This window comes from Quercus lobata, chromosome 3 (genome assembly GCF_001633185.2).
Source record: "Quercus lobata isolate SW786 chromosome 3, ValleyOak3.0 Primary Assembly, whole genome shotgun sequence".
NCBI lineage: Eukaryota > Viridiplantae > Streptophyta > Magnoliopsida > Fagales > Fagaceae > Quercus > Quercus lobata.
This window is the reverse complement of record NC_044906.1, coordinates 29,700,628-29,726,495: the sequence shown is the minus strand read 5'-3', so window position 1 is coordinate 29,726,495 and position 25,868 is coordinate 29,700,628. Positions and strand designations below refer to the sequence as shown.

The window sequence follows — 25,868 nt, the reverse complement described above, 5'->3', positions numbered from 1 at the left end:
TACTTTTACCGATCACAACTCGTCATGTGACGAGTTGTGCCAAAAATTGTGTCCCAAAATTGTATCCCTAGTAAGATTCCTCATCGTTATGCATGTGCCCTATATGTACGTTAGTAAAGATCTTCCACGGTACGTTGTGGCATGCATGGATGTGTTCCACGTACTTCCCCAGCGTTTACAGTCCTAGTCACTTGGAATTTTGTTGTTCTCTCTGAAAAAAAGTCTCAACGCCTCCCTATTTTTTTTGCTACATTTGTGGAAATATTATATGCAATTACGTACAATTTGTGCGTTTAGAGTTTAGACTTTAGAGGGGTTTTTTTTTTTTTTTAATAAAAAATATTTTAAATTTGGAATGTGAGAGTAGTTATAAATATAGATAGAAAAACACAAAGTTCCTACCAGAGCACAGTTCATTGTTGAGTTTAGAGAGAGAGAGAGAGAGAGATGGCAGCAGAGGATTCAAAAGAAGCCATAAAAACGGTGGCTGATATGGCTCCTATTACCGCAGAAAGGAAGGTCCGAGATGATCTGGAGTCTAAGCTCCCCAAGCCCTGTAATATCCTCCATCCCTTATGCTTTTCTTGTACATCAACCTTCCCCCCTTTTTCTTTTTTCTTTTTGGGAGCAAATATTTAGATTAATGCATTTCTGACTAAGTCTTTTTACTTTACAGTGCCTTTTCAATAAGTTTTTCGCTTACTATTCTCATGGTTCATGCTGTATAGAAAATGAACAAATGGATTTGAATTTTGAAGTAAAAACTCTTGTGCATTTCTCTTTCTTTTTTTCTTTTTTTTGGGAATTTTATTTTCCAATAGTAATTAAACAGGTGAATATGTGTGGAAATGGATTGAAGATTAAAAGGTTTAGATATGTGTTACTTAATTAATAAACATAATTGATTGTTTGAGATTAAGAATAAGTTTCAGGTTAATTTGAAAAGTTGTCATGGACTAGTGGTCCATTTGAATTGAGAGGGAGGGAGGGGAAGTAGAGTAGATTTGACTTAAAATTAACATATTTTTAGCCAACTTTACTCTACGCCCTCCACTTCTCTTTCTTCCCCCTTAATCCAAACGGGCTCTAGGCGAAATGTTATCTAAGCAAGCAAGCAACATCAAAAGTGGAAAAAATTCTACCCAACATTGTAGTGAACAATTGAATCATTTTTTTTTTCCTTTTTATGAGTGTCTGTTTTTTTCCTCCTAGCATGACATAACAGCCAAGTCAATTTTGAGTTCACCTAATGTACGCTAAACATTTGAAACAAATCTTTGTGTGGGGATTTGTTGCATATTTGTTTGGAAAAAAAACTTCCTTTAATTTAATTTGTTTTTCAACATTGTTCAAAATAATAATAACTAGTATTAGATCGTCCAACTCAGATACATATTTTTTTTTCCTTACCACAAATTTTAGTTTGTGTTGAGTTTGAGCTTTTCTTTGTATAAATAAGTTTATGGTTGGCTGTGGCTTTACGAACGACTTGGACTACCTCTTATATATCTTTCGCCCATAACCATAAGCACAGGAACAAATTGGGTATTGTTAAAACAAAAGAAAAAAAAAATGGATTCCCTTTTTTCTCATTTATTTTGTTGTGAATTCTTCTTCAGACTTGCCTAGAGCTGTGGTTGCACCTGATACAGAAAATATAAATGGTACGTGGGGCCATAAACATAACAACATGTCCGTGCTTCAACAGCATGTAGCTTTCTTTGACCAAGACAACGATGGCATCATCTACCCATCAGAAACATATAAAGGTAAGCTGTGTGCTGATGGCAAATATTAATCTCCGGAGACTTGAGAAACTATGAAATGATTTGTTGTTCGTAACTAATAATATTGGAGTAGGATCAGTTTGGTGTGTGAGTTGCGTACAAATCCAGGCTATTCAATTTTAGAGTCTTAGACCTTAAAACTCATGTACGTGTCCAACTTGAGTACCTTTCTGAGAAAGTGCTTAAGATGATTTGGTTATGTTCAAAATGGGCGATTAATGTACAGATGAGAAAAAAAAGGACCTTAACTTATGTATGTGTCCTACCTTCGTATGCATATGCCTAAATTTCTCTCATTATCCTTATGGAATGAGCTCCTCATGGGAATTAACTAAATTTAGGATCTTATCTTTATGAATCTCTTCTTATGGGTTGGTCGATCAATACTAGAAGTCTCGAAATGGCTTAATAGTCCAATGAATAGTTTGATATAGAGAGATCAATAAGTCTTAATTTATACACTCCTTCATTTCTAAAGATAGATGGAAAAGGTTGGAGAGAGTGCATGGCTTTATGAATAGTTCTCGACTTTCTAAAACTGTGCAAGGCCTTAAGAGTAGTATATTAGGTTGTTTGTTAGCATATTCGATCAAGAGTTTGGACCAATAGATCTAGAGCAAACTAGTGTTGACTTACTTGCTTTTACGGTTGATTTGAATCTCTTCGGTGCTATTTATTGGTGATATAGTTGCAGTACCTGCAGGAGTTTTTAAAGGAGGAAAGCCACTGTAGACGGTAGTTGATACTTGCATTTGTAGGGTCTCGTTGGGTAATTAGGTAATGTGCTTAGACAGTTAGTTAGACTTAGCAATAGGAATTAAAAAAAAAAAAGCAATTGGAAACAATATTTTTAGAGTGGTAAAATTAGAGTTGGTGGGATGAATTATATGCTTTAATATTATAATATCAATCTTTGTAGGAAATAGCATTTGCAAACAAATTTTGATTATGCATTCGCTTTTTTCGTTACTTATATTAATTAAAAAAAAAATGTATACAATCGCTTTCCAAACTAAAAGTGTTACAATTTTCCAGTTACTTCAATTTCAATCCTAGGTTTTTGAACCATTATATTTTCTAATTTTTATTTTAAATAAGCAATCAAATTTCGATTTCCTCGTAGGTTGCTTATGATTGTTTTGTTAACTCGGTGGTTGTAACTGCTCTTCAAAAAGATTCTTGTTAATCTTTGTTTACATGGGAATTGAAGTAGTAATTAATTATTTCATTTGCAAGCCAATTGCATTTCTAATTAAATATAGTCTCAAACAAATGTAAATATGCCAGTTTTTGTGTTCTAATTGGACCAGACAAATTTTAAAATAAAGAGTTTTTCCCCATGGGGGGCAAAGTTTTTTAGTTTACTAAGTTGGTTTGAGTTATGCTCGACCAAGACCAAGACCAAGTTTCAGTAAGAGTAACCAGAAATGGGTTCATGTTTTGTGATTTTGGTGGTTCAATGGCTAACTCTCCGTTTGTTTACAGGATGTCGTGCACTCGGTTTCAATGCAGTTGCTTCCTTCTTTTTTATGATTTTGATCCATGGATCTATGAGCTATGCTACCTTGCCTGTAAGTTTGTTGTGATTTGGAACATGATCATTTGTACTTAATTAGAGCTAAAGTTGATAATTTTAATTCTTTTCTTGCAGACATGGATACCATCATCACCTTACTTCCCAATATACATACAGAACATACATAAGGGAAAGCATGGAAGTGATTCAGGGACTTATGACACAGAGGGAAGGTGAGAGATGAAAAACTCATGCCAAACTGCAATGTTTTACATTTTCTAGTTCATTTTCTATTTGCAAATACTGCTTATTGATATGACACATTAGGTAAAAGAGTCTCATTTCCACCCACATGAGTGTGGGAGAATCAAATGCCCAATTCGTAATTCGGTGGAAAGGAGCTAAATTTAGTAGAAGCATCCCTTGTTTATTACCTTTGTGGTCAAGTAGACTTTTCTCTCATCTCTTGATTAATTTAAAATTATTGTTTAATCCAACCTTTGGATTCGAAAGAACTATACCTCAAATGATAGCCAAGTTACAATTCTCTTTATAAACACTAAATATAGAATTCAATATACGCTTATCTAACATACACTTATTCAATCCAACCCACATGATCTAGGATATTATAATTAGTACATATATTTCATCTCTCTTCTTTAAAGAGTGGTTTCAAGGTGTGCAACCTATATAAGGTGAGGGGATGGATTGAAATTTAATAATTCATTAAATTAGGGTTCATGCATTATATATTTTTGATTTGGCTAATTTGGACTAATCATTTATTTTCTAGAACTCATCGAAGTGTGCCTACTCATAATATCATATTCATACTTCAGTATGTGTACCCAAACATAAGGAATATTGAGTTATATATGATAATCTTTCTTATATCCAAATCAATATAGAACTTTACTACTTATATAAAAAAATAAAAATTAGGTTTATGCTTCCACCCTCTCCTCCTACATTAGATAATATTCTGTCATAATTTTAGTTGTAGAAGTTACAATTATATTATTGTACCTCTCCCTTGATGTTTAGTTCAACTTTTTGGTGTACAAGTATTGCTACATAAACCCATATATAAAATATTGTTATCAAATTATTTGTAGATTTATCCCTGCAAATCTTGAGAACATGTTCAGCAAATACGCTCGTACAGTGCCTGACAAACTTACCCTACGGGAGCTCTGGCACATGACCGAGGCAAATCGCAATGCACATGACTTCTTTGGCTGGTCTCTCTCTCTCTCTCTCTCTCTCTCTCTCTCTCTCTCTCCATATATGAGAAACCCTCTTGAAAGTGTAATCAATCTCATTTTATAAATGTTGCAGGTTTGCAAGTAAACTAGAGTGGGGCGTTCTTTATGTTCTTGCAAAGGATGGGGAAGGTTTCTTAGCAAGAGAAGCTGTGAGGCGTTGCTTTGATGGAAGCTTATTTGAATATTGTGCTATGGTGCAAAAGAATGCTGCTGTCGGTAAAAAGGTTGACTAATATGAACCTATAATCAAGAAGATTAGGATCATTGTGTACGTTATTGGAACAGTGAAAATTTAATTTGACTTGGCATTATATAAATGTTTGTAGCCTTTTCTTTTGTAAGGTCAAACAAATAACCTTGCCTTGAAGGGTTAGTTTGTGTCGCAACTTTATCATAATAATGAAGAAAATAAGATTGATTAGAGAATAATGTGACTTTGACATGAGATATGCCGTGTTAGAGCATCCGTAGCAGATGTTCCAAAAATTATGCCATTTTACCACATCAAATGCCTACTTTATTATTTTACCACATCATTTTACAACATCCCATTTATCAGATGTTTTATAATTCAATTCTATACATTAAAATAATATTTACTACACATTAAAATAATATTTACTACACATCAACACAATAAACAAACAACAAACAATATACCACATCTCTTCCGTACCGTGGCAAATTTGCCACGGTACTGTTCAATGTTGCAAAAAAAAAAAATTTTACCACATCTACTAAATGGGCTAAAATTGGGTTTGGTGTGGGATATGTGCCAAATATTTAGCATTTGGCACATATCCCACATCTAGTGTGGGTGCTCTTAAAATGGCTTTATTGATCACGAGTTGATGTCACTCTTATCCTATAAACATGTGTATATCATTATTATGTTCATAATTTTCCCCAGTACAACTTCTAATGGAAGTTATGCATTAAAAGTTGAAGAAGTTTAAGATATTATCCATTGCGTTACACAATTTATTTCTTTGTGGAAAAACATAGAGGAAGTTCTACAATGTAAGAGTTTGAATTGTACTCTAGGGATCTCTCAAAAAAAAGAATTGCTCTTTAGGGAATAAAAAGGACAGGCTCTTACTTATATAATGGATTATATGCCTTAGATTTTCTCCACCAAAAAAAAAAGAAAAAAAGCCTTGAATGTTTTCAGGATTCTTATCAATTAATACTATGGGGTGAATTTTGGGCAAGTTCAGTCAATTTGAGGAATGTTAACCAATTGAAAAAAAAAAAATCTCTATTAGATAAATTACACGCAACACACCTATAAACTTAGGAAGAATCTTCACCCATACCCACTGAGTTGGACAACCTGTTTTAGTCCAATAAGTTTCTTGCTTGAACCTGACTGAGTTGAACCCGTACCCGACCCAATTGACTCATCAAGCATTTATTATAAAAATTTTAAACTTAATTCCTTATTGACTTATTTTCAATCCATGTTTGTACTAGAGTTATATTAATTTTCTATGTAGTAGATGAAAATACTAATGACATTACTCGTCAACTTGACAAGAAATTCTAAAATACAAATTTTTTCGGTGTTGAATTTACTATCAACATTAAGTAGCTTTTTCGTTAAGTACATTATGGGTTTTCTTCATAAGTATTTACTTTCTTATTTAGCTAACATGTTACTAAAATTTATTCTTAAAGCTATATATATCATATGACTTTGGTTTAAATTAGTATATTTTCTTTCAATTTTTAGCTTATTTGCTTATGTAAAAATTTTTAAAAGCCTTACATTTTTTTAAGCACAATTATAATTTTGCCAGACTTTTAACTGATAAATAAATAGCTTTTTGTAAAGAGTCAATCTAAAAGTATGCTTAGTTTATAGAAAATTTTAAACTTAATTATTTCATGGTTTATGTACGGTTTTCTCTGTAAAATTAATTACTATTTGAATTTTTTATCGAATTATAAACTTAAATATTTATGTGTTTATCAAATTTTATATTTGAAGCTTTTTTTTGGTTAATTTATTTATTTTGAGAAACAAACACACACCAACCTGACCCGTTACAGTTTAAGTAAAGGCCGAAGGAATAACAACCCGTTTCAATCCAAAATCCAAACCCGTCCTAAATGGGCTACAGGAAAAGAAAGAGTCAGAAATTTGGTGAAAATGGGCCTATTAAGCTGCGCGGTCCAAAGTCCAAACTAAAAACCTTAAATATTTTTCATAAAACCCCTCCTAAACCTTTGATGGAACACTGCTACAGCAGCTTTCTCAAGTCTCAACCATGTCGAAACGAGGTACCCACTTTGTGTTTGCCACTGTTCAGTAAATATATATATATATATATATATTTTTTTTGGTCTCAAACACATAGATTCTTTATACTATGCATTTGGATTTCGCTTTGCTTGTCATTTTATTAATAGTTTGTTCTTGCAATTTTTTTTTTTTTTTTTTTTTGTGTGTGGAATTTAATTTATCTTACTCTGTTTAAATCGTAGAAAAAGTTTGAAACTTGAACCCAAAAACAAAAAATCCATTTCCATCACTTTAAGCTCATAAATGTTCAGACATTAACTCTGTAATTAATATATATATATATATATATATGTGTGTGTGTATTTTTGAAACCAACTTTATGAATCAATACAGTTAAATTTTGTGAAACCCAAGTGGGAATTTTTTTTTTGGGTTTGTTCTAAGCATTAAATGTTTTAATTTTCTTATGTTTCCCCACATTTTCTCTGGAATCAAACAGTGGATAAGTTTTATATTAGGAGAACCTGAGAAATTGTTGTGGAAGTGTATGCTTTATGTTGAAATGGGATTAATTAAGTGGGGTTCTTAGTTTTCATGGGTCCCAAGTATTGAATTTCTAAGTCATATAAATTTTTTTCGCCAAGGGCCAAAAAGAGTTGTGAAGAGATCTCTTTTACGAGGGTATAAGTAAGCATGTCTTCAATGTGTACGTATATTTGTATAACAAAAACCTCTGGGATATGCCATCAGGATAAAACTGGCATGTTAGGCCACTAAACACAAACTGACTTAGCACATGTCATTAAATCTGCATAATTTTGGGTATTATAATCTCCCTCACTTAAATTCTTATACTAATTAGAGTCCAAGGACTCCATATAAAGTGCACAACTCCCTTTGCCTTGCCCATGTGAGACTCAATCAAGACTTGGTCCCCCCTCACCTCACCCAACTTAAGAGGTCTTTTGGACTTTTGGGTCCCATAGTCCACCCCCTTAGGAGCCACATGTCCTCTTGTAAGACCTAGTAAACACCTGAAATGATTAGTTAGATTTGCGTTTCCACCCCAAAATGATTAGTCAAATTACAATTGAGACTTCTCGTAATCACCCCCGATATCTTACCTAATAAACACCCAATTTGGGACTTAGCACGCACCATCACTTCACACAATTTGGGTTAAATCCACGAAATGATTGTCTAGGTGTATCATGTAAATTCTTTGAATTGGGGAAAAAAAAAATCAAATAATTCTTTGTGATGGGACAAAATATCTCTCATTTACAACTTGAATAATTTATTATTTTTAGTTTCAAACGAATGTCAGTATGTGTTACCTTGAACATTGCACTAATCCTTTGAATCCCGTACCAATATCACACTTAAAGGGTGTTGTGACATCAAATTGATAATTCTAAGAGAGCCCAAATGTATATTTGAGGAGTCTATGTATGAATAGATGAGATCCGTCTGGATCAAGATATTCTTGGGTGTGGGTTTGGAAGTTGATAGTGGAAGCAGCAATGAAGATTGACAAGGAATGGACAATTTTCTCTCTAATAACATGTTAAAATAAATGTCAAAATAAATTGTTAGTCACTAATTTTATTTTAGGTGAAAACACCATTTAAGTCCTTATATTTTGGAGTCACAGTTAATTTAGTCCCTAGATTTTGGTAGTAGTCAATATGGTCATTGTTATTTTCAACTTACAGTCAATTTAGTTCCTACCGTTAACTCACTAACGAAAAATGTTTACGTGGCAGACGAAGGGTACAGTTGGCGCACTTGAATCTTACATGGCCAATAAAATAATAAATTTTTTTTAAAATTTTTGATTAACATTAAAAAAGGTCCACAAGAGCATTTGAATTACAGAAAGTCTACGTTAGAAAACAAAAACTTAAAATAAAAAATTCACATCAAACTCATCAAAAAGAATAAAATACTTCATAAACAAAAATTAATTTAATCCTCAAGAACACAAAAATAAATAAATAGGAAAAACACAATTTGTAATCTTGAACAGTTGAACTCTTTAATCAAAATTCTTTCTTTAAACATGTAATTCAACTAATGAACATATTTCAAATAATGTACAACCAAAACCCAAATTTGCAATAACTCATGTCTGGAAATGACAACCCAGATTCCCTAAACATTATCTTGATTTTCATTTTTGAGAATCTTTGGAAAAATCGCAACATCAATGTGCATCTAAATCTCAACGGGTTCATTCAATATTTGGAACAAGTGAAAGGGAAATGAAAACCCAAATCTGGGCAATTATTCTTTTCCTAACCAGCTACGGTGTGACTCGGCCGAAAGAGATTTGCTGATCAATTCCCCGAAATCAAATCACACAAATCAACAAAGATCTAATCTTTTCTAACCTTCAATCTTCAACCCAAACCACAAAAATCCCTCACTTCAAATTTTTTTTTTCTTTTCTCCAATTCTTTGGTTTCTCTCATTTGTGCAAATCTGACGGAGCAAGCACCACACCACCACAATTAGATCCAAACCCATGAGTGCTGTGATAGCATGAAAACTGGATCTAGGTTGCAACTGTACTGGGTTTGCCATATGGGTAGCTGGGTTAGTTTTAGTTGCGACGGATCTAATTTGTATGAAAAAATTTCGGGTTTGTTGGTGAGAACTCATTAAACACAGAAGATACGAGTTTTTATTTTGATGCATATGGAATAATCTATTTCTAATGTTAATTCAAATTTAAAAAAATTATTTTATTGGCCATGTATGATTCAAGTGCGCCAACTATGTACTCCATTTGCCACGTAAACATTTTCTGTTAGTGAGTTAACGGTAGGGACTAAATTGACTATAAGTTGAAAATAATAAGGACCAAATTGATTGTTACCAAAATGTAGGGACTAAATTGACCGTGACCCCAAAATATAGGGACTAAAATAATGTTTTCGCCTTTATTTTATCCCATTAACAATTTTTTTTTTTATTATTATACAAAATATAAATTTTATTCCAATATAATTTAAGTGTATATGTGTGTAAATCTCTCTCTTAGAGACTTGAACCTTAGCCTCGGCCTCCCCCCCCCCCCCCCCCAAAAAAAAATCCTCCCATCCTATAAGAACTTTGTACTTGTGTAGAGTGACCATCCTATGAGTAGTTATTTATTAAAATCATTATTTTTGTAGATTTGTTAGTGGATTAATGATATGACAAAATTTAGACCTTTTATTATAAATGAAAGGTTAAGATTAAAAGAACTCTACATGGTAGAGTACCCTAGGAACTCTAAAAGATCTCAATCCTTTATTTAAACATTCCATTATTTTCAGGAGTCTATATTTATGTTTTTACCAAAAAAATAAATAATAATAAGTATTACATTACAACATCTTGTATTCCTTATAATACTTATATTTCTATGTAATCACTATTACAGTTTACCAAACGTACCCTTAAATTTTAATTGTTGAAATTGTTTTAAGGCTTAACTATATTTTTTTGTAACATTTCTCTATACAATGTAGAGATATTTATATACCTATATAATGCACATGACGAAACATATATCATTTTCTTATTGGTGGTTAGTGGCTTGGAGTCCAAGGCTCCAAGGCAAATTAAGGACGTTTGATTTGCCTTGATTCAGAAGACCGTAATCAAGGGTTGATAATGTGGTAAACAAGGAAAGAAATAATGCTAAATATTTGACAAAAAATATATGTTGACACCTATGTTAATAAGCATAACGAGGCAATGGCTGAAACACTTCCTTGTTTAGAATGCGAAATTGATTATGCTATATAGCATATATATCATCTTTACTAATCTGCAATCTATATAAATAGAAAATGTTTACCTTTTATTGTGCTTTTCCAAACAAAGGAATGGAAAAAATATTCTAAATTGATTCTCTTCCTTCAATATTCTTTTCCATCCTCCCAAACAGAGTGCAAATATCCTCAGCTTATATATACCGCTTGAAACACCAACTCCTACCACACGACTTGTCAAGGAAAACCCTATTGTTGTGTATATTTTCATCATACAACAAAAAAGAATCATGAAAAGCCTACTTGTGTCCGCTATCCTGCTATTGTTTCTCTTCATTGCTAATGGTATAATTCATTTGATATGATATTGTAAAACCAAATGTATAGAAGATTCAATCTTTTAAAAATTACCTTCTTAGTATTTTTTTTTTTCTTGTTTAACTTGTTTTTTTTTTTTTTTTTTTTTTTTTGTGTGTGTGTGACAATAGTTGAAGGTAGATCTATCGCATCCACTCCAAGTGAACTAATTCAATTGGGTATGTATCTCACACCTTCTGACTTCTATTGAAGTTTCTCCATTGTATTCTCCCTTAGCAGCTCTAAATACCAATTTTTTTTTTTACTCTTTTAGATGGAATCATAGGACAGATGCAATTATTTTGAAATATTGTACACACATTATTTGGATAATATTGTTAATACAATAGAATTAATTTGATTCAAGTAAGCACTTATCCAATAATGTTCTTTGATTTAATTCAAGTAAATTTAATCAAGTTAAAAGTCTGGATAATATTGTTCTTTTAGATGGAATAATTTTTTTTTTTTTTTTGAGAAAGTTTTAACTTATGGCATTCGCTCCTAATGATATAACTCTTTATTATCAAATCAAGACACTAATCCGTTTTTTGTATAAATGGGGATTGAACCCCAATTTAATCAAGTTCTTAGTTGTTATGTCTATTACAATCTCTCCATACTTAAAAGTCCTCTTAATTGAACAAACCCACTCGAAGTTATATGCTTACAACAATAAATTCATCCCACAATAATTTAATATTGTGAAACAAATTAATGTGTCACAATTTTATTTTTTTGATAAGTGCAGGTGAGAAGCTGGTAAAAATAAATGCAGCAGGGCAATGTGAGGAGGGATTATATCATGGGAAAGGAGGGTCATGCAAAGACAAGCCATGTATGAATGCTTGTCAAAAAATACATGGAAGCCAAGCTTTGGGGATCTGCTTTTTCTTCAGTGAACCAAACGACACTTGTCGTTGTCGTTACCCATGCTAGTTAATTTCTTCCCTCTAAAGGGTTCACTCACTTGTCCAAAATTATTTTGTTCAAGTGCACAAGTGCGTTAAATGTCAAATTCATTACAAGAATAAGAATTTTGTTTCATCTCTCTCTCTACCATATAATGCCTATATACATATTAGACTATTTTTTTGGTCATTAAAGTTCGAAAGAATTTTACATTTTTTTCCTAAAGTTTAAAAAGTTTGTTTTACCTTTCTAAACTATTTTAAGAGTTTTTTTTTTTTTTTAATTATTTTTATTTATTAACTTTTTAAATTGAAGTTTGACAAGTGTAACATTTTCTATAGTTTATGGACAAAAAAACAAAATTTTTAAAGCTTAAGGATGGAAAACGAAATTAATGCAAAATTTAAAGATTAAAAAAAGTATTTTAACCATTTAATGACTTCTCTAATTTCCTTTACTTTAGCATAATAATAGCAATAATAGCATGGAAAGTGTCGTTATCGTATTTTGCTTGTCTTTGATTTGCGTGCGAAAATCCCAAATTAAGGTCAACAAGTCTCAAAATTGCATTTTTATCATAAAAATAATAATTTATGCAAACACTTATAGACACGGTCAGTGATATAAAAATTGACAAATGCAATGTGGTTTCAAGTGTTTAACAGTTTAAGCGTCTTATAAACGCACATCTACTCAAATGTAGAGAAAAGTTTGAAGATAATTAATGCTATCAAAATTACAAAGTTTTTAAGTCAAACAAGGAGTTTTGAACTTGAATGCATTTTCTCTAAGTTAATTTCTTTTTCATAGAGATTTTCTTTGCGATGTACATGTTTTCTTAGCCACTCCATCTCTCCATTATGCATTTAATGGACAATGAGTGGTGGCTTTCACACTATTTAAAGAGGCGTCCCTCTCTATTATTCACACATCATAAAAGATTTGCATTAAATCAGGTGTAGTCACTTCCACTATTTTTTTTGAAACAAGTTTGACAAATACAAATTTCAACACGGCTCATATCAATGCTGAGGTTACATAATTATCATATCTCATAATCCTTTGTACCCACAAGAGATCTCCCTCAGGAGATTCCATAATATAGGTCTTAACATTTTCATGGTCAATTGAAATATTTGATATGACCATCCTAAAGTTCATGACAACTGAAGTCAAAGAATGAAACCATACCCTCCATTTCCACAACATGGAAATTGTCTCTTATATATAAGATCAAAAATGCGCCCAACCCAACCCCCACACCACCCCCCCCCCCCCCCCCCCCCCACCCCCCCCCAAAAAAAAGTTATGTAAGTCCAACCTTTGTCACCTACTTTAAATAGGCCAATTTACAATAATCATATGTGACCATTACCACAAAATCATCAGGCTTGAAGAAGGGTCAGTGGACAATGCAGTAGTTATACTTAAAAAGTTTTAGTCTTTCCTCTTAAACTCTTCTAATGATATTAATATATTGTTCCTTTTTTCTTTCATTGACATAGCTCCAATGATTGTACATTTGTAAAGTTCATTATAGGAGGTTTTTTTTCTCCTATAGGAGTTTTTTAAATTAAATTGTAAACAAAGACATCTTTCTTTCTATCATTTTCAGAAAGAATTGACAAACTTGGAAGATATATATGTGAAGAATGAGTTGTTAATATAATATAGCTTAGTCCAAACTTATATGCTGAATCTTAAGCTTTTGGGTTAAATGGTATTCATATATATTATATTATATTAGCCTCTCAATTGGAGCATCACCAAAGTATTTTCTTCCCAACATCAAAAACTGGTGGCAATCAAATGGGTGCAACAATGGCGAGGGGATTCAAAATCAAACTTAAATTCTCATCCAAAAAAAAATGCATGTAATGAACCAACATCTCCAATTATGATGCTCTGGCAATTAGAAATCATAGACCCTTCTTTGTGTCACACTATATAAACCAGATGGTTTTGTTTCTTCGTTGCCTTAGATGTGCAAATGCAACTGAAAGCCATGGTTTGCTAATGGCACTAATATTATACAGTAATATTATACACTCAAAGAGTGAAAACAACTTGTCTAAAATCAAAACCACAGTAGGTCATTTGGAAGACATGCCCAAATTTGATTCCAAGGACGTTTGACTTAATAATTCATTCAAGCATTAGTATATCAATAAATGGGAGGTGATTCAGAATTATGAAAAACCTTTCCAATCCAATTAATAAAAAAAGTGCTAAAACATCCACCAAAGGATAAAGTTTGATTATAAACTTAATTGTAGTTAGTGATTACAAGCCTACAACTCCATTTAATTTTTTTTTATTGGATATGAATTTTGACAAATTCAATATTGGATTACATTTTCTTATATTCCCCATGCTTGCAAAATTTTCAAAACATTGTAAATCAATAGCTATGTCATCAAAAAAAAATTTAAATTTCAAGTTTTATAGTCTTAAAGTAGGCATAAAAAACTTTATGGATTGACTAGTAAATAACATCCGATTAGCAAAAAATTTGACATGTATGTGAAAAATATAAAGCACATGCAATCTAATAATTAGATTTTCAAAATATATAGACCTGTTAATTTTTTTAGTAGGTTTTGTAGTCTATTGCTACAACCAAGTTTGTAACCAAATTTTGTCTTCTGCCAAATCATCCACTTGTAATCTTCACGTCTCTAGAACAATATTTAAAACCTATAATCCATATTCTTCGGTGGCATCATGAGTCCAGTAACTAAAAAAGCAATCTTAGACAGTCAATAGGCAAGGACTCATGGTATGATAACCTTGTATTAAAATCTTGAACATACAGAGTCAAAAAATTTCCATAAAATCAAAAACTTCAATGAGAATTACCTACAAGATAGGCTGCTAGATGTAGACAAAAATTCCGAACACTTGATTTCTTCAAAAAGATAAAAGATGTTAGGCACAAAGCAGCTCAAACAGTAGGAGAAATCAATTGTATGCTTTAATGGAGCAGGAATTTGTGCAACTGATTTCTAAGGAGGGAGTTTCTCAAAAAAAAAAGACAAAAAAAAAAAATTCTAAGGAGGGAAAAAGCATAAAATCTACACCTAAAAATGTCTGTCTGCTGTAGGACATGCATCAATTCTGGTCCATGTGGTATGCTATAACAAATGTGTGAGGGACTTGAGCCAAAAACAAACCTGCAGGCATAAAATTTATTGCGTACCGTCAATACATATACCTCAGTGAACTTATAAAGTTCTATTTGAGAAGGAAATTTAAATGCATCGCCTTTTCCAGTTCGCAAAAAGGCTGGATGAGGAACAAATAGAGGAATCGAATGGATATTGAAAATACTCACAAATACTCTCCATGTGTCTGCTTCCGCTCTAAAATTGACAGGGACAACTACAGAAATTCAAAAGCTCTATGTATGATATAGTGAAACATATCATCGTTAAACTTCCCAAAATATCCTCAGACATCTCCAAAACTTTATCTTTGGAAAAAAAAAATCTCTCTTCATGAAAGTTCTTGTAGTTACTTCTGTATTAATTGGTAGGAAGTTGCAGAAAAAAGAGAATTGTCCTTCAGAAAATGATCTTGTCAATTATTCATCTAAGTGTTGTACCCATTGATCTAGCTCCTGTTACAGAAAACTTTACAATGATCAGGAAAGAAGATATTAAGAAATGCCAAACTAAATTAATTGTTTAGTTTCAGATTTGAAACAAAGCATAATGCACCACGTAATCTCTCTCCCTATATCATGGTTAAGGCTTTCAGTTATTTGGGCCCTCTGAGGTGTTTGGGAGGTCCAAAGTTCTCAAAAGATAATTGAAAGCAACTGCTTGATTTCTGTTTAAGATCCACCTTTTTTAGGCTGGGCAAAGAGAGAGACAATGAGCCAAATTCATAAAAATCGTGTGATGTGTGTAAATTTAAAAGATGAAATGAAAACATCAAATTAATATGCAATGCATTATGTTATGAACACCTTCCTATTTAAGATTTGCTTTACATTCAAAGCCTAAGCATCAGGATTTTTTTTGGAAAAATTAAGCACCAGGCATACTATTGTCAGAGATAAAAATAAAAAACTGTTCACATACACTTTTCCAGTGTAAGTTGTCCCAAGTTAAATTCAATTCATAATCTCTTTTGGAATCGGTACATGATGAACAGAAGTCCTAGGAAAAAAAACGAATGCCTACAGACCAAGAAAAACTATTAACCATGGAGAAAGGGGAAACTCTTGCTAAACCATTGTTATATACTCATCACATTTTCTAATTTAACTAATCACCATGAAGAGGAGAGAACATAGCCCATTTGGCTGCATCAATTTAATAGAAGTAACAACCAAATTGATTTTGCAGTTTTGGTCAGTTTAAATATTAAATTATGTATTGCTGAGTTCAGATGAGAAGTCATGCACTGTCTAAGGTAGAGCATGGTCATGCTCCACAAGTAACACATCCTGTTGAGGTATTGTATGCCTTAACTATTTTGTATCTATGTGGAAAATTAAATAGTCAAAAAAGTCTAGCAGGAAAGTAGTTCTAAGGTGTGTCCATAATGCAGGAATTCTGATTGGGAATTGTATATTCTTGAAAATTCAGTAAAGCCAGGTTGTTGGTTTCAAAATAATTCTCTGAAATTACAATTCCCATTAATATTCCAAGTTCTAATGAAACACGAGAACTCCAACTTCAACCTCTTAAGGATGAATGAGTCACAAAAGTGAAAAGAAAGGAAGATGATTTCACGGTCTCCTGTGATTCTTTTCTTTCAAATGCTCAGACTTTGATGAAACATCAACCTATCAAAAGTGAATGAAGAGATTTAAGGGTAACTATTTCCCGCAGGAGAACGGTTAGGGGTAAAGCCACACTGTTGCCTAATAATGAAATACACTAAGCGAGGAAGAATCAAATTTGTTATCCTTAATCCAGCTTTTCTCACTCAAATCGGTCTCCTGTGCTTCTTTTCTTTCAAATGCTCAGACTTTGATGATATATCAACCTATCAAAAGCGAATAAAGAGATTTAAGGGTAACTATTTCCTGCAGGAGAACAGTTACGGGTAAAGCCACACTGCTGCCTAATAATGAAATATACAAAGCGAGGGAGAATCAATTTTGTTATCCTTTATCCAGCTTTTCTCACTCAAACTGAGTCACAATAAAACGCTTAAACAAACACCTAGACTTAACAGAAAGATCAATGGTTTTTTTAGTGGCAACTGGTAATTACATGTACATGCTGTGTGTATTGAACCCATGACCTTATGCTCCAACTTGCAATTTGTCATGTGAGCTATAGAGCTCATTGGCATAAACAGATCAGTGGATTTTTGTTCAAAACCAAATTAAATAATATAATCACATTATGTTCTTTCTTCTGTCCAAATATACTTATCAAAATATTATATATATACATATCAGCCTCACATTATGTTCTATGTATATATATATATACTGACCTTTTATGTTTCTTGTCTCGGCAGACTTCACTTCCACAACGACATTGAAATGCCTTAATTGGATGATTTTCATCAGCAAAGTCTATCCCATAATCCTGCAAATGATTTCAGAAAAAACAATCTAAGCAATGAGGAGTGCAGACAGCCAGAGTTCAACTTAAATTACAAGAACTTCAGAATAGGTCACATAAAATATTAGCATGCGCATAAGATTTAATGGCTTAAAACTTCCAATAGTTTAGAGAGCAGGTAACCCATAAAATGTTCACGAGAATGTAAGAATGTCTTTCTTTTCTCGAGTACACTGTAAGAATATTCTTTAAATACATTTAAGGGTTCTGTGGAGGCCTTATCAACAATTTTTTAATTTGTCAGTTTTCTTCCATTAAGGGTCTATTTGGAATCCGCTTATTTTGCTGAAACTGAAATTTTTTTGTTGAAAGTACTGTAGATTAAGGTAAAAGTTAGTTGAAATAGTACAGTAAGACCCATGAATAGTATCAAAAAGTACAGTGTGACTCATGAATAGTAGCAAAAATAAGCTGGCAAAATTAAGCATGCCAAACGCACACTAAGTGTCCATTTGGGAACAGTTTATTTAACTGAAACTGAAAACTTTTTACTGAAAGTACTATAAATAAAGGTAAAAGTTAGCTGAAATAGTACAGTGAGATCTATGAATAGTACCAAAAAGTGCAATGGGACCCATGAATAATATTAAAAATAAGCTGAATAGTAAAATAATCTAGCAAAAATAATTAATGCCAAACGCACACTAAGAAGACATTTTCTAAAGCCATCATGGACTCTATTAAGTTCAGCGGTTCAAAGGGGATGTCACATTTCTATTCTAAATGTACAAACAAAACAACAACCCACCAATCTAGTGTTATATTCAATTAGGAAAACATCAGAAAGTCAGAGAGAAACAGTGAAGAGAACAATTTTTTGAGAAAAGCTTCCCATTGAGATTACGGCAAAGGTTTAAACCAAAATACAATCTGACTTCCCACAGACTTCTCACCAGCTTACAGAGTGACATTTTACTGGCATCCAAACTCACATTTCCCAAGCACATAGTGACCATGATTGCCATCAGAATTACATTGACTACGGCCTAAAGTTTTTTTATAACTAATAAATTGACTTGGACCTAAATTTACATCTATACTATGATTCTATGATGCTTTGATGAATTTAATGCGCCTTAAACAGCACAATAAATAGTTGTTCTTCTATTTTAAGGGTTGACCATAAGATACATCTATTAGGACATTTACATGTTTGTTTTGATATAGGGAGGGGGATTTGAACCCTAGACATTTTTGTTAGAAACACAAGAAGGTGCCAGTTGCTCTTGGCGACATTTACGTGTTTGTTTATATCACCCAGTCCACTGTCCTTTTCTTTAAAAACAATGCAACATGGAAATAACTAAATTGAAATTTCATGAAAAGACACAATCACAAAAAGCAAATAGTTAACCTTAAACCACTTCTACTCCACATGCAAGAGAACAGACCCTTATTCCTCCTGTTTATGGCATGAATTTAATGATATGGGCTAAACGGGCTAATATATCTTTAAAAAAGACGAATATAAAGACTACATCAGATGGACAACTTATTGGCTACATCAACCCTACATGTAATACAAGTGTGGGAACTACTTTCTCATGCTGATAAATAGTACTGCAAGTAATTGTGTGCAAATGAAAATAGCTTTATTTTCATATATAATAGAGCAAAAAAGATGCAGATTTTATGTCAACAGGATGTTTTGGAAAGCTCAGCCTCATTGTGTTACATTTCTGCAACTCAAAAATTCATAGATTTTGACTTATCAAAAAAGAAAATCATAGATATTTGACGACTGCTGAAAATTGGGGTTTTAAATTTTTACAGACACATGCTGGGATTGAATACATATATTTTTGATAAGTAGGATTGAATATATATATATATATATATAAATATATAATGCTGATAGATTCATTTGTATCTACTATTCATATGACACCCATGTAAAAGCAAGCTATGAAAGAGTTAAGTGTAATATAGACCTGCAGTATCTAATACCACTGAAGAACCTCCATAGAAAAGATTTTAGTCCTTTGTTGAGCAATAGATTCAAATGGGCACAAAAATGCTTGGACTACTATAACTACAAAAATGATTATTTTTTACTTATCAAAAAAAAAAAAAAATTGTACATGCTGCTGAAAATGAATCAAGGTGTGATGATTGTAAAGATCAAATAGAACTACCAGGAACCCTATTTTAGCAGAAGTGGAAATGTGGAACCCTATTTTTGCATAAGACAATTCTGAATTCCCCAGACTGGACATCATACATTAAGGCCATCAATTTTTCATTTCCTTTTAAGTAGTTTAAATCCAAAAAATTTCAAACAAACAAGTGAAACAACCATTTGCAGTCCATGTTTTAAGCTAAGAAACTCCAAGAAACAATTTTGTTTTCACACAATGAGCCTACTTACCCATGTCAGTTCTTGAAAAGCACGCACTTTCTTCGTAGTAAAAAAGGCAAGCTGCATACAAGAAACACAAGCAGGTACTTTAGCTGTACATCTTTCTAGAAGGTTTACAACTCCCCATCCAAACCCTTCCAAAATTATTTCCTTTGCTTCTAAATATGTAAAATAAGTTAGGAAATAAATGCGAATGAAACTGGTCAAAATCATACATGATAATAGTGACGATCTGGAGTCTCCACTTCAACTGGAACATCAATCAAGTTCGAATCAAAGCATCTGAAACAATAGACAATTCATTTTAGAACACAGAAATGGGAAATTTTTAAGAAAAAAAAGGGAAAAAGAAAGAAAAGAAAAGTAGATGATAACCAAGTAATGAAGTGCACTAAACCATATGGTGATATCATATTGATATTTGATAGTAGAAGAACATAATAATTTGTTCTCAGACACAAGTAATTACAGATAAAATAGAAAAATCAAGTGCCAATAATGATTAAATAGAAGAGGGCCAATTTGCCCACCCCATGGAGAACTAAATCATCCCTTCTTCATAGAACCCACACTCTTCACCCATTCTTATAGGAGGAAGGAGGATTTGAGTCAAAACTCATTGGCTGCATTTTCCAATTAATTAAATATATAAATTCAAAAGCTTGAACAGGATAATACTAAAATCACAACCACTGACAGCTTGTGCAGGAAATTTGAAATAATTGCATTCTTTGTAATCACACAGATGATCCACATGCTACTGATTTAAGCAGCAGCACAAATTTTTTTCAGTGGATCAATTCAAGTTTGTGGCTTCATGCAGCAATCCTATGAAAATTTCATTGGAGCATTCAATTTATAGGACAAGCAAAGGGCTTAAACTTCCTTCTTTCTAGAGGATCATACAACAACGACCATTAGTCTATGATGTTGTTACAGAAAAGAATTTTAAATAAAAGGACAATAAATAATAAAACTCAGATTTCTGAGGACTTGAAATAGACTTGAAATAGCATAATCTTTACTCAAGCATGAAAAAGTTATTCAGGAAAAACAATCTACTATGTATTTCCTGAGTTTCACTAGCTATAATAAGGTACATTTGCTTTCTTTTTAAGTCAAAATAATCTGTAAGATCCATTCAATTTCTATAGATAAGTTAGGATTTATATCTTCTGAGGTATGATATTTCTTAAAAATGTTCCTTTCACAGAATCATAGATGTTACTTTCCTTATTGCAACAGATAAGGAAAACGAACAAATGAACAAGGCATTACCTGGAAAAAAACAAAAAAACCTCTATTTTTCTTCATTAGAAATTAATCTTTCCCACCTCTTTCTTCTTCTTTTTTGGTGGTGCTTATGCATATTGAGAAGGCTCAAAAGTCAAAACTGTCTTTTGTTACTCTTTGTTCATAAGCACTGATTGTATTTATAGCATTTTATACACACAATGAAACAAAGAAATTCCTATTCTTGTAGTTCAACTTCCTTGGCTACAGATACCAATAATATTTTCCAATGTCTTCTCTAAAGGTGCCATCAACTCATGAAAACAGCCATAATCATGGAAACAAATAACTTCACTCATGAAAAATCGAAAAGCAACCAAGATAATTTTGAGCATTAACATCCTAATTTATAAAATGGGTTACCCACTAAGATGAAGACACGCAATTGATAGAAGAAAAAAATACTGCTAAATTGCAGCTAAGAGCATAACACACACATGCAATAACCAATTAAAGAAACAAAAAAACATAAAGCCTACCTATGGTTGATGAACCTTGCAACGTTTCCATGACATGTGGCATCCAAACAAAGTGCCTCCTCATCTTTTAAAACTACTTCTGAGCCCCAATCGGCATCAAGTGTTACTGGGTACGTATGTCTCTCGTTGCCACTGCTTTGCAGAATCCGATAGTATAACTCCATGTTGGTTAGTACTTCCCCTATATATTCACATATGAAGGCTCCTTTGGGGATGTCCTCAAGTGTTCTGATACCCCATCCTTTTCCTTCAGGAGTCAAGAACACCTAAAGAATAAAAGCCAATGCAAAGTTTACAGGTCATAAAGAATAAACATATGAAAATTATCTTATCAATAAAACAAGAAGTTGTTGTCATTGTTATTGTTGTAGTTATTATGAACATTTCCTTTTTGTATTATTGGTAAGTTACACATGCATCCAATAAGTCTCGAACTCACAACCTCACCCTCACCCTAGAACTTATAAGTAGAATAAGTGCCAGATAAGCTAGAGTTCAAATGTCCATGAACATTTATTATGATATAACATATGTAGCTTAAAAAACTTAATTATCACTGGATGTATACAAAATAGCAGAAAGAATTTCATGAACTAGTTCAGCATGAATAACCAAACAATGGGTGTTTTCAGCAGGAAAACTTTATTATTGTCCAAAGGAACACATGCTGAACATACACTTTCTGAGATTGTTTGTCAAAAATGATTACCAAGTATTGAAACTCAGTCAAATGATATCTTGAAGTCATTCTAACCTGCTTGGCTCCACACCCTAGCCAAAATAATTGACTAATTAAATTAAAGACTCACGCTAAATCAACCTGCTTCCACCATATGAAATTCAAGGAGAATCTCACCTGCAACTTGCGTGTTATGCCTCTCTGCACTACTCGATTACCACACTGCATGTCACATCCACATTTTCTCCAGCATTCTTTAATGAACTTACGGACTAAATGGCCCTTGCATCGTTCAGGCATGTCCTCATTCTTCATCCTCTCTAATGGGCAGTATTGACAATAAACAAAATGGTGATCTTGAGGTGCTCGCTTCATAGAGATACAAGCGCTTAGAAATTCTTCTTTCAGCAGGCCTTGTGGCGAGTAAGCAAACTCTCCACCAGTTTCTCGAGCACATGCACAAGTAATTGATGATGAAAGACAGTCTCCTGAACAATCCTCACAGCAATCCTCATCCGCAATCCGAGCCAATGAAATATTTACATTAGCATTCTGATAAATTATATTGTGTGGAATGTAATTGAATTTTGGGAGCTGCTCACTGCCAACTTCATTAACCAATGATATTTTCACTTTTTCTGCACCTTTTGTTATGTCAAGTATATTACAGAAGGCCCTGTTCCCATCATGAACCAGATTTCGTGAATTTATATGCCTAGAACTGCCTGAACCCTTTCGATTTGAATCTGTTTCAGAAGTACGTACTGCAAAAGCTCTCTTCTTTGGTCCAGTAATACGTGAGGCATCACGGACATCTATAATCACATCAGAAGAAGAGTTAACAGCAGTAGATCTATCAAGAGAATTTGTACCCAGCTTCAAATAACTTTCACACAAATCCTTCAACAACATTCTCACAGAAAACTGGGGCCCAACAATTTTCCCTGATCTGAAATATTTATCCTCCACATATTTCAGAACTGAGTCTAACTTTGGAATACGAAAATTCATTTGACGAAGTGCAGAATCACAATTCAATAAGATTTTCACTTCTCCCAAGGATGAAGAAGCAATACCAAAATCAGTCTCATGGCTTGTATGGCCAGTGCCCACTGAATTGTCATTGTCATTGCCAAGAAGCACATAATGAAGAGGCAGAACCTTGACAATAGGTTTCGCAGTTGAACCATTTGAGGACCTTGGACGAGCTAAACAAAACCAGACCAAGAAATAGATTAGCAAACATTAACTATAGTTCTCACTAACACAAATAAAACAGATAATCAATCAAACATGGGATAGCTACAGCAGGCATTCATGATGAAATTCACATGATCAAAAGTTCAATGCCCAAAGTATAAGAGTACCTAAGAAGCCACAAATACAAAACAAAGCTAGGAAGTGAAATCAGCAAACAGTAAAAGTGTAAATTATGAATCACACAAATATAACAGGTAGATATTGAAAATTACTACCATGGTCATTGATGATGCAACTTGTATCTAAAATTTCAATTCCTGCAATGTAAATAAAAATAAGACGCAACAGTTTAATCCCCTATCCACCTCATGATTAATCATCAATTATCCCAAATGTTAAGCAGTTCGAAAATGATACAACCCCTTAATAAACAAGACTCAACATGGGATTTTAAGTTTTTAAATGGGAGCTAGAGTTGAAACAAAGTTCGAAGAACTTAGGACTGCCTGATATGATACCATAATAAATTACCAATTTTCTCAAAAACTTAAGCCGCTACAAAATTATAAACTTAATCATTTAATCATAATTCCAACATATAACAACAACAATAACAAACAAACAAAGAAACAAACAAGGCCTTAGTCCCAATTTTTTTGGAGCTAGCTATAAATCCTCAACAAATTAGTTAGCATTATGTATTAATTATTCCTTCAACTTGAGTTACTCTTCTCTAATCATGACTAAACCATCTCAAGCGACTTTCCCTCGTGAGCCAAATAAATTTGGGGACATATTTGAAGCAAAAAACGATGAAACAATTGATATGATTATCACCTGGAGGAGGGAGAACTGTAATGGGTTGATCCAGCATTGGATTTTCAGTACTAGTAATAGTTGTATTACACACAGCATCACCACCACCACCACCATCATCATCATGAACAATATCATCAACATCAATATCATCTCCAGCAACCACATCATCATCACCACAAGAAATGGGTTCCTTCCCTTTTCCTTCTACTAAACTCTGTTGTTTAACTCTTTTTGGTGACCTTTCATCATCTTCAACCTCATCTTTGCCACTAGTGGCACCACCTTCGTTGAGCTCAAAATAGGCGTCTATGAGTGTTCTATAATTCCCGTCTTCAATCAAATCCCAATTCATATTGTACAACACCAACAGCTTCTTCAACACGGGTTTCACCTTCTCAGGTGGGATATCCAAACGCTTCATTGCATTAAACGCCGCAATGACTCTTGGGTTTCGAGCCATCGCCAAAACCCAAAACGCCAAAAGACCCAACTCAGAAAAAGGACCCAACTTTGTCTTGTAGTAACTGTTACATGCATATGAAGGCCAAAAAAGAAAAAGAAAAAGCTCGTTAACAAGTAAAAAATTCAAGAAACAACAATGAAAACAAGTAAACAAACAACACAATACAAAACTACCATTTTCAATGAAAAAAATCAAACTTTTTTTGGTTTTTTCTCAATACCCAATAGAGTGAATAGAAATTTTATACCGTGAAAGACAATTTTATTTTGATGAAATAATGGAGCAGAGAAATGGGTATAGGGAACTGTGGAGGGAAGAGTAAGGGGTTTGGGAATGTTTCTATTGTCGTTTCGTTTACACAGTGAGAGAGAGAGAGAGATTTTGTGGGGTCGAATTTGTTAGTGTTTTTATTAGTATTTATTTATTCGAGGCAGAGGAAGATGAATTTGTTTTTTGTTAATTTGATGACGTGGCGGATATTTATTGGAGAGTGTGAAGCACGTTTTATAAGTTTTTTTTTTTTTGGGGGGGCGGGGGAGGGGTGAGTACGTAGTCATTGTACGGAATTTTGCAGAGAGGGACGAATGGTGTGTTCATAGTCCAATTTTATGAATTTTTTTTACTAATTTTTATTATTAAAAAAAACTTTTATCATTAAAATTAAAATTAATTTAATGATGGGAGTCAATTATTATTATTATTATTTTAATAAAGATGGGAGTCAAAGTTAACAAACAAGTAAAAAAAGGTTCCACTTTCTATAAAAAAAAAAAAGTACAAAAAAGTTCCCTATTAAAAAAAAAAAAAAAAACTGACAGTGTTTCTCTCCTTCGGCATCCCTTATTTTTTTTTTTCTTTTTTTTTTTTCCTGATAAAATCATCATCTTTTATCTTAAATTTAAAAATATGGATTACAATCTTATCATTTCAAATCTCATCAAAAACTTATGTTTGGTAGACTATAATAGACACTATAAGAGCATTAGCATTGAAGAATGCTAATGCCATATTTAAAGTCTTTTTGGCATTTCATAGCTAAAAAACATTTGCATCAAAAAATGCTATACCTCACTATTGCAAAATTTTTTGCAATAGTGCTACAGTACAATTCTAAGTTTAGAATTGTACTGTAGCACTAT

The 25,868-nt window shown here is 32.8% G+C and overlaps 2 protein-coding genes across 4 annotated transcripts; one reads left to right on the top strand and one right to left on the bottom strand.

Annotated features, from left to right (window-relative positions):
• The first annotated feature begins 417 nt into the window (after nucleotides 1-417).
• Nucleotides 418-5,000, top strand: LOC115982484 (peroxygenase-like). Its single transcript, XM_031105092.1, has 6 exons — nucleotides 418-556; nucleotides 1,620-1,769; nucleotides 3,273-3,358; nucleotides 3,439-3,536; nucleotides 4,422-4,547; nucleotides 4,645-5,000. Exons 1-6 carry the CDS (start codon nucleotides 448-450, stop codon nucleotides 4,802-4,804), a joined length of 729 nt encoding a protein of 242 aa, XP_030960952.1. The 5' UTR covers nucleotides 418-447; the 3' UTR covers nucleotides 4,805-5,000.
• A 9,466-nt stretch (nucleotides 5,001-14,466) lies between these two features.
• LOC115979605 (histone-lysine N-methyltransferase SUVR4) lies at nucleotides 14,467-25,098 on the bottom strand. 3 transcript variants are annotated; one of them, XM_031101659.1, is made up of 11 exons: nucleotides 24,977-25,098; nucleotides 24,285-24,790; nucleotides 22,425-23,455; nucleotides 21,569-21,834; nucleotides 20,012-20,078; nucleotides 19,806-19,856; nucleotides 17,307-17,401; nucleotides 15,569-15,705; nucleotides 15,184-15,468; nucleotides 14,930-15,022; nucleotides 14,467-14,757 (listed from the first exon to the last, which is right to left on the bottom strand). In XM_031101659.1, the coding sequence occupies exons 2-8, from the start codon at nucleotides 24,724-24,726 to the stop codon at nucleotides 15,609-15,611; spliced, it is 2,049 nt and encodes a 682-aa protein (XP_030957519.1). In that variant the 5' UTR covers nucleotides 24,727-24,790; nucleotides 24,977-25,098; the 3' UTR covers nucleotides 14,467-14,757; nucleotides 14,930-15,022; nucleotides 15,184-15,468; nucleotides 15,569-15,608. The 3 variants fall into 3 exon arrangements, with proteins under 3 accessions (XP_030957519.1, XP_030957518.1, XP_030957520.1); XM_031101658.1 differs by having other exon boundaries at nucleotides 14,468-15,022; XM_031101660.1 differs by lacking the exon at nucleotides 15,569-15,705 and having other exon boundaries at nucleotides 14,470-15,022.
• Between the last annotated feature and the right edge of the window lie 770 nt (nucleotides 25,099-25,868).

Bases quoted from the DNA above. Each gene is read 5' to 3' on its own strand.
- LOC115979605 (XM_031101659.1), bottom strand. From the start codon at position 24,726: ATGGCTCGAAACCCAAGAGTCATTGCGGCGTTTAATGCAATGAAGCGT. The intron at 17,402-19,805 runs GTAAGTAGGCTC...AATCATTTGCAG, and splicing joins CTTTTCAAGAACTGACATGG to GATTATGGGATAGACTTTGC. The intron at 15,706-17,306 runs GTCAGTATATAT...CTCTTTGCCCAG, and splicing joins CGAGACAAGAAACATAAAAG to CCTAAAAAAGGTGGATCTTA.
- LOC115982484 (XM_031105092.1), top strand. From the start codon at position 448: ATGGCAGCAGAGGATTCAAAAGAAGCCATAAAAACGGTGGCTGATATG. The intron at 1,770-3,272 runs GTAAGCTGTGTG...GTTTGTTTACAG, and splicing joins CCCATCAGAAACATATAAAG to GATGTCGTGCACTCGGTTTC. The intron at 4,548-4,644 runs GTCTCTCTCTCT...TAAATGTTGCAG, and splicing joins GCACATGACTTCTTTGGCTG to GTTTGCAAGTAAACTAGAGT.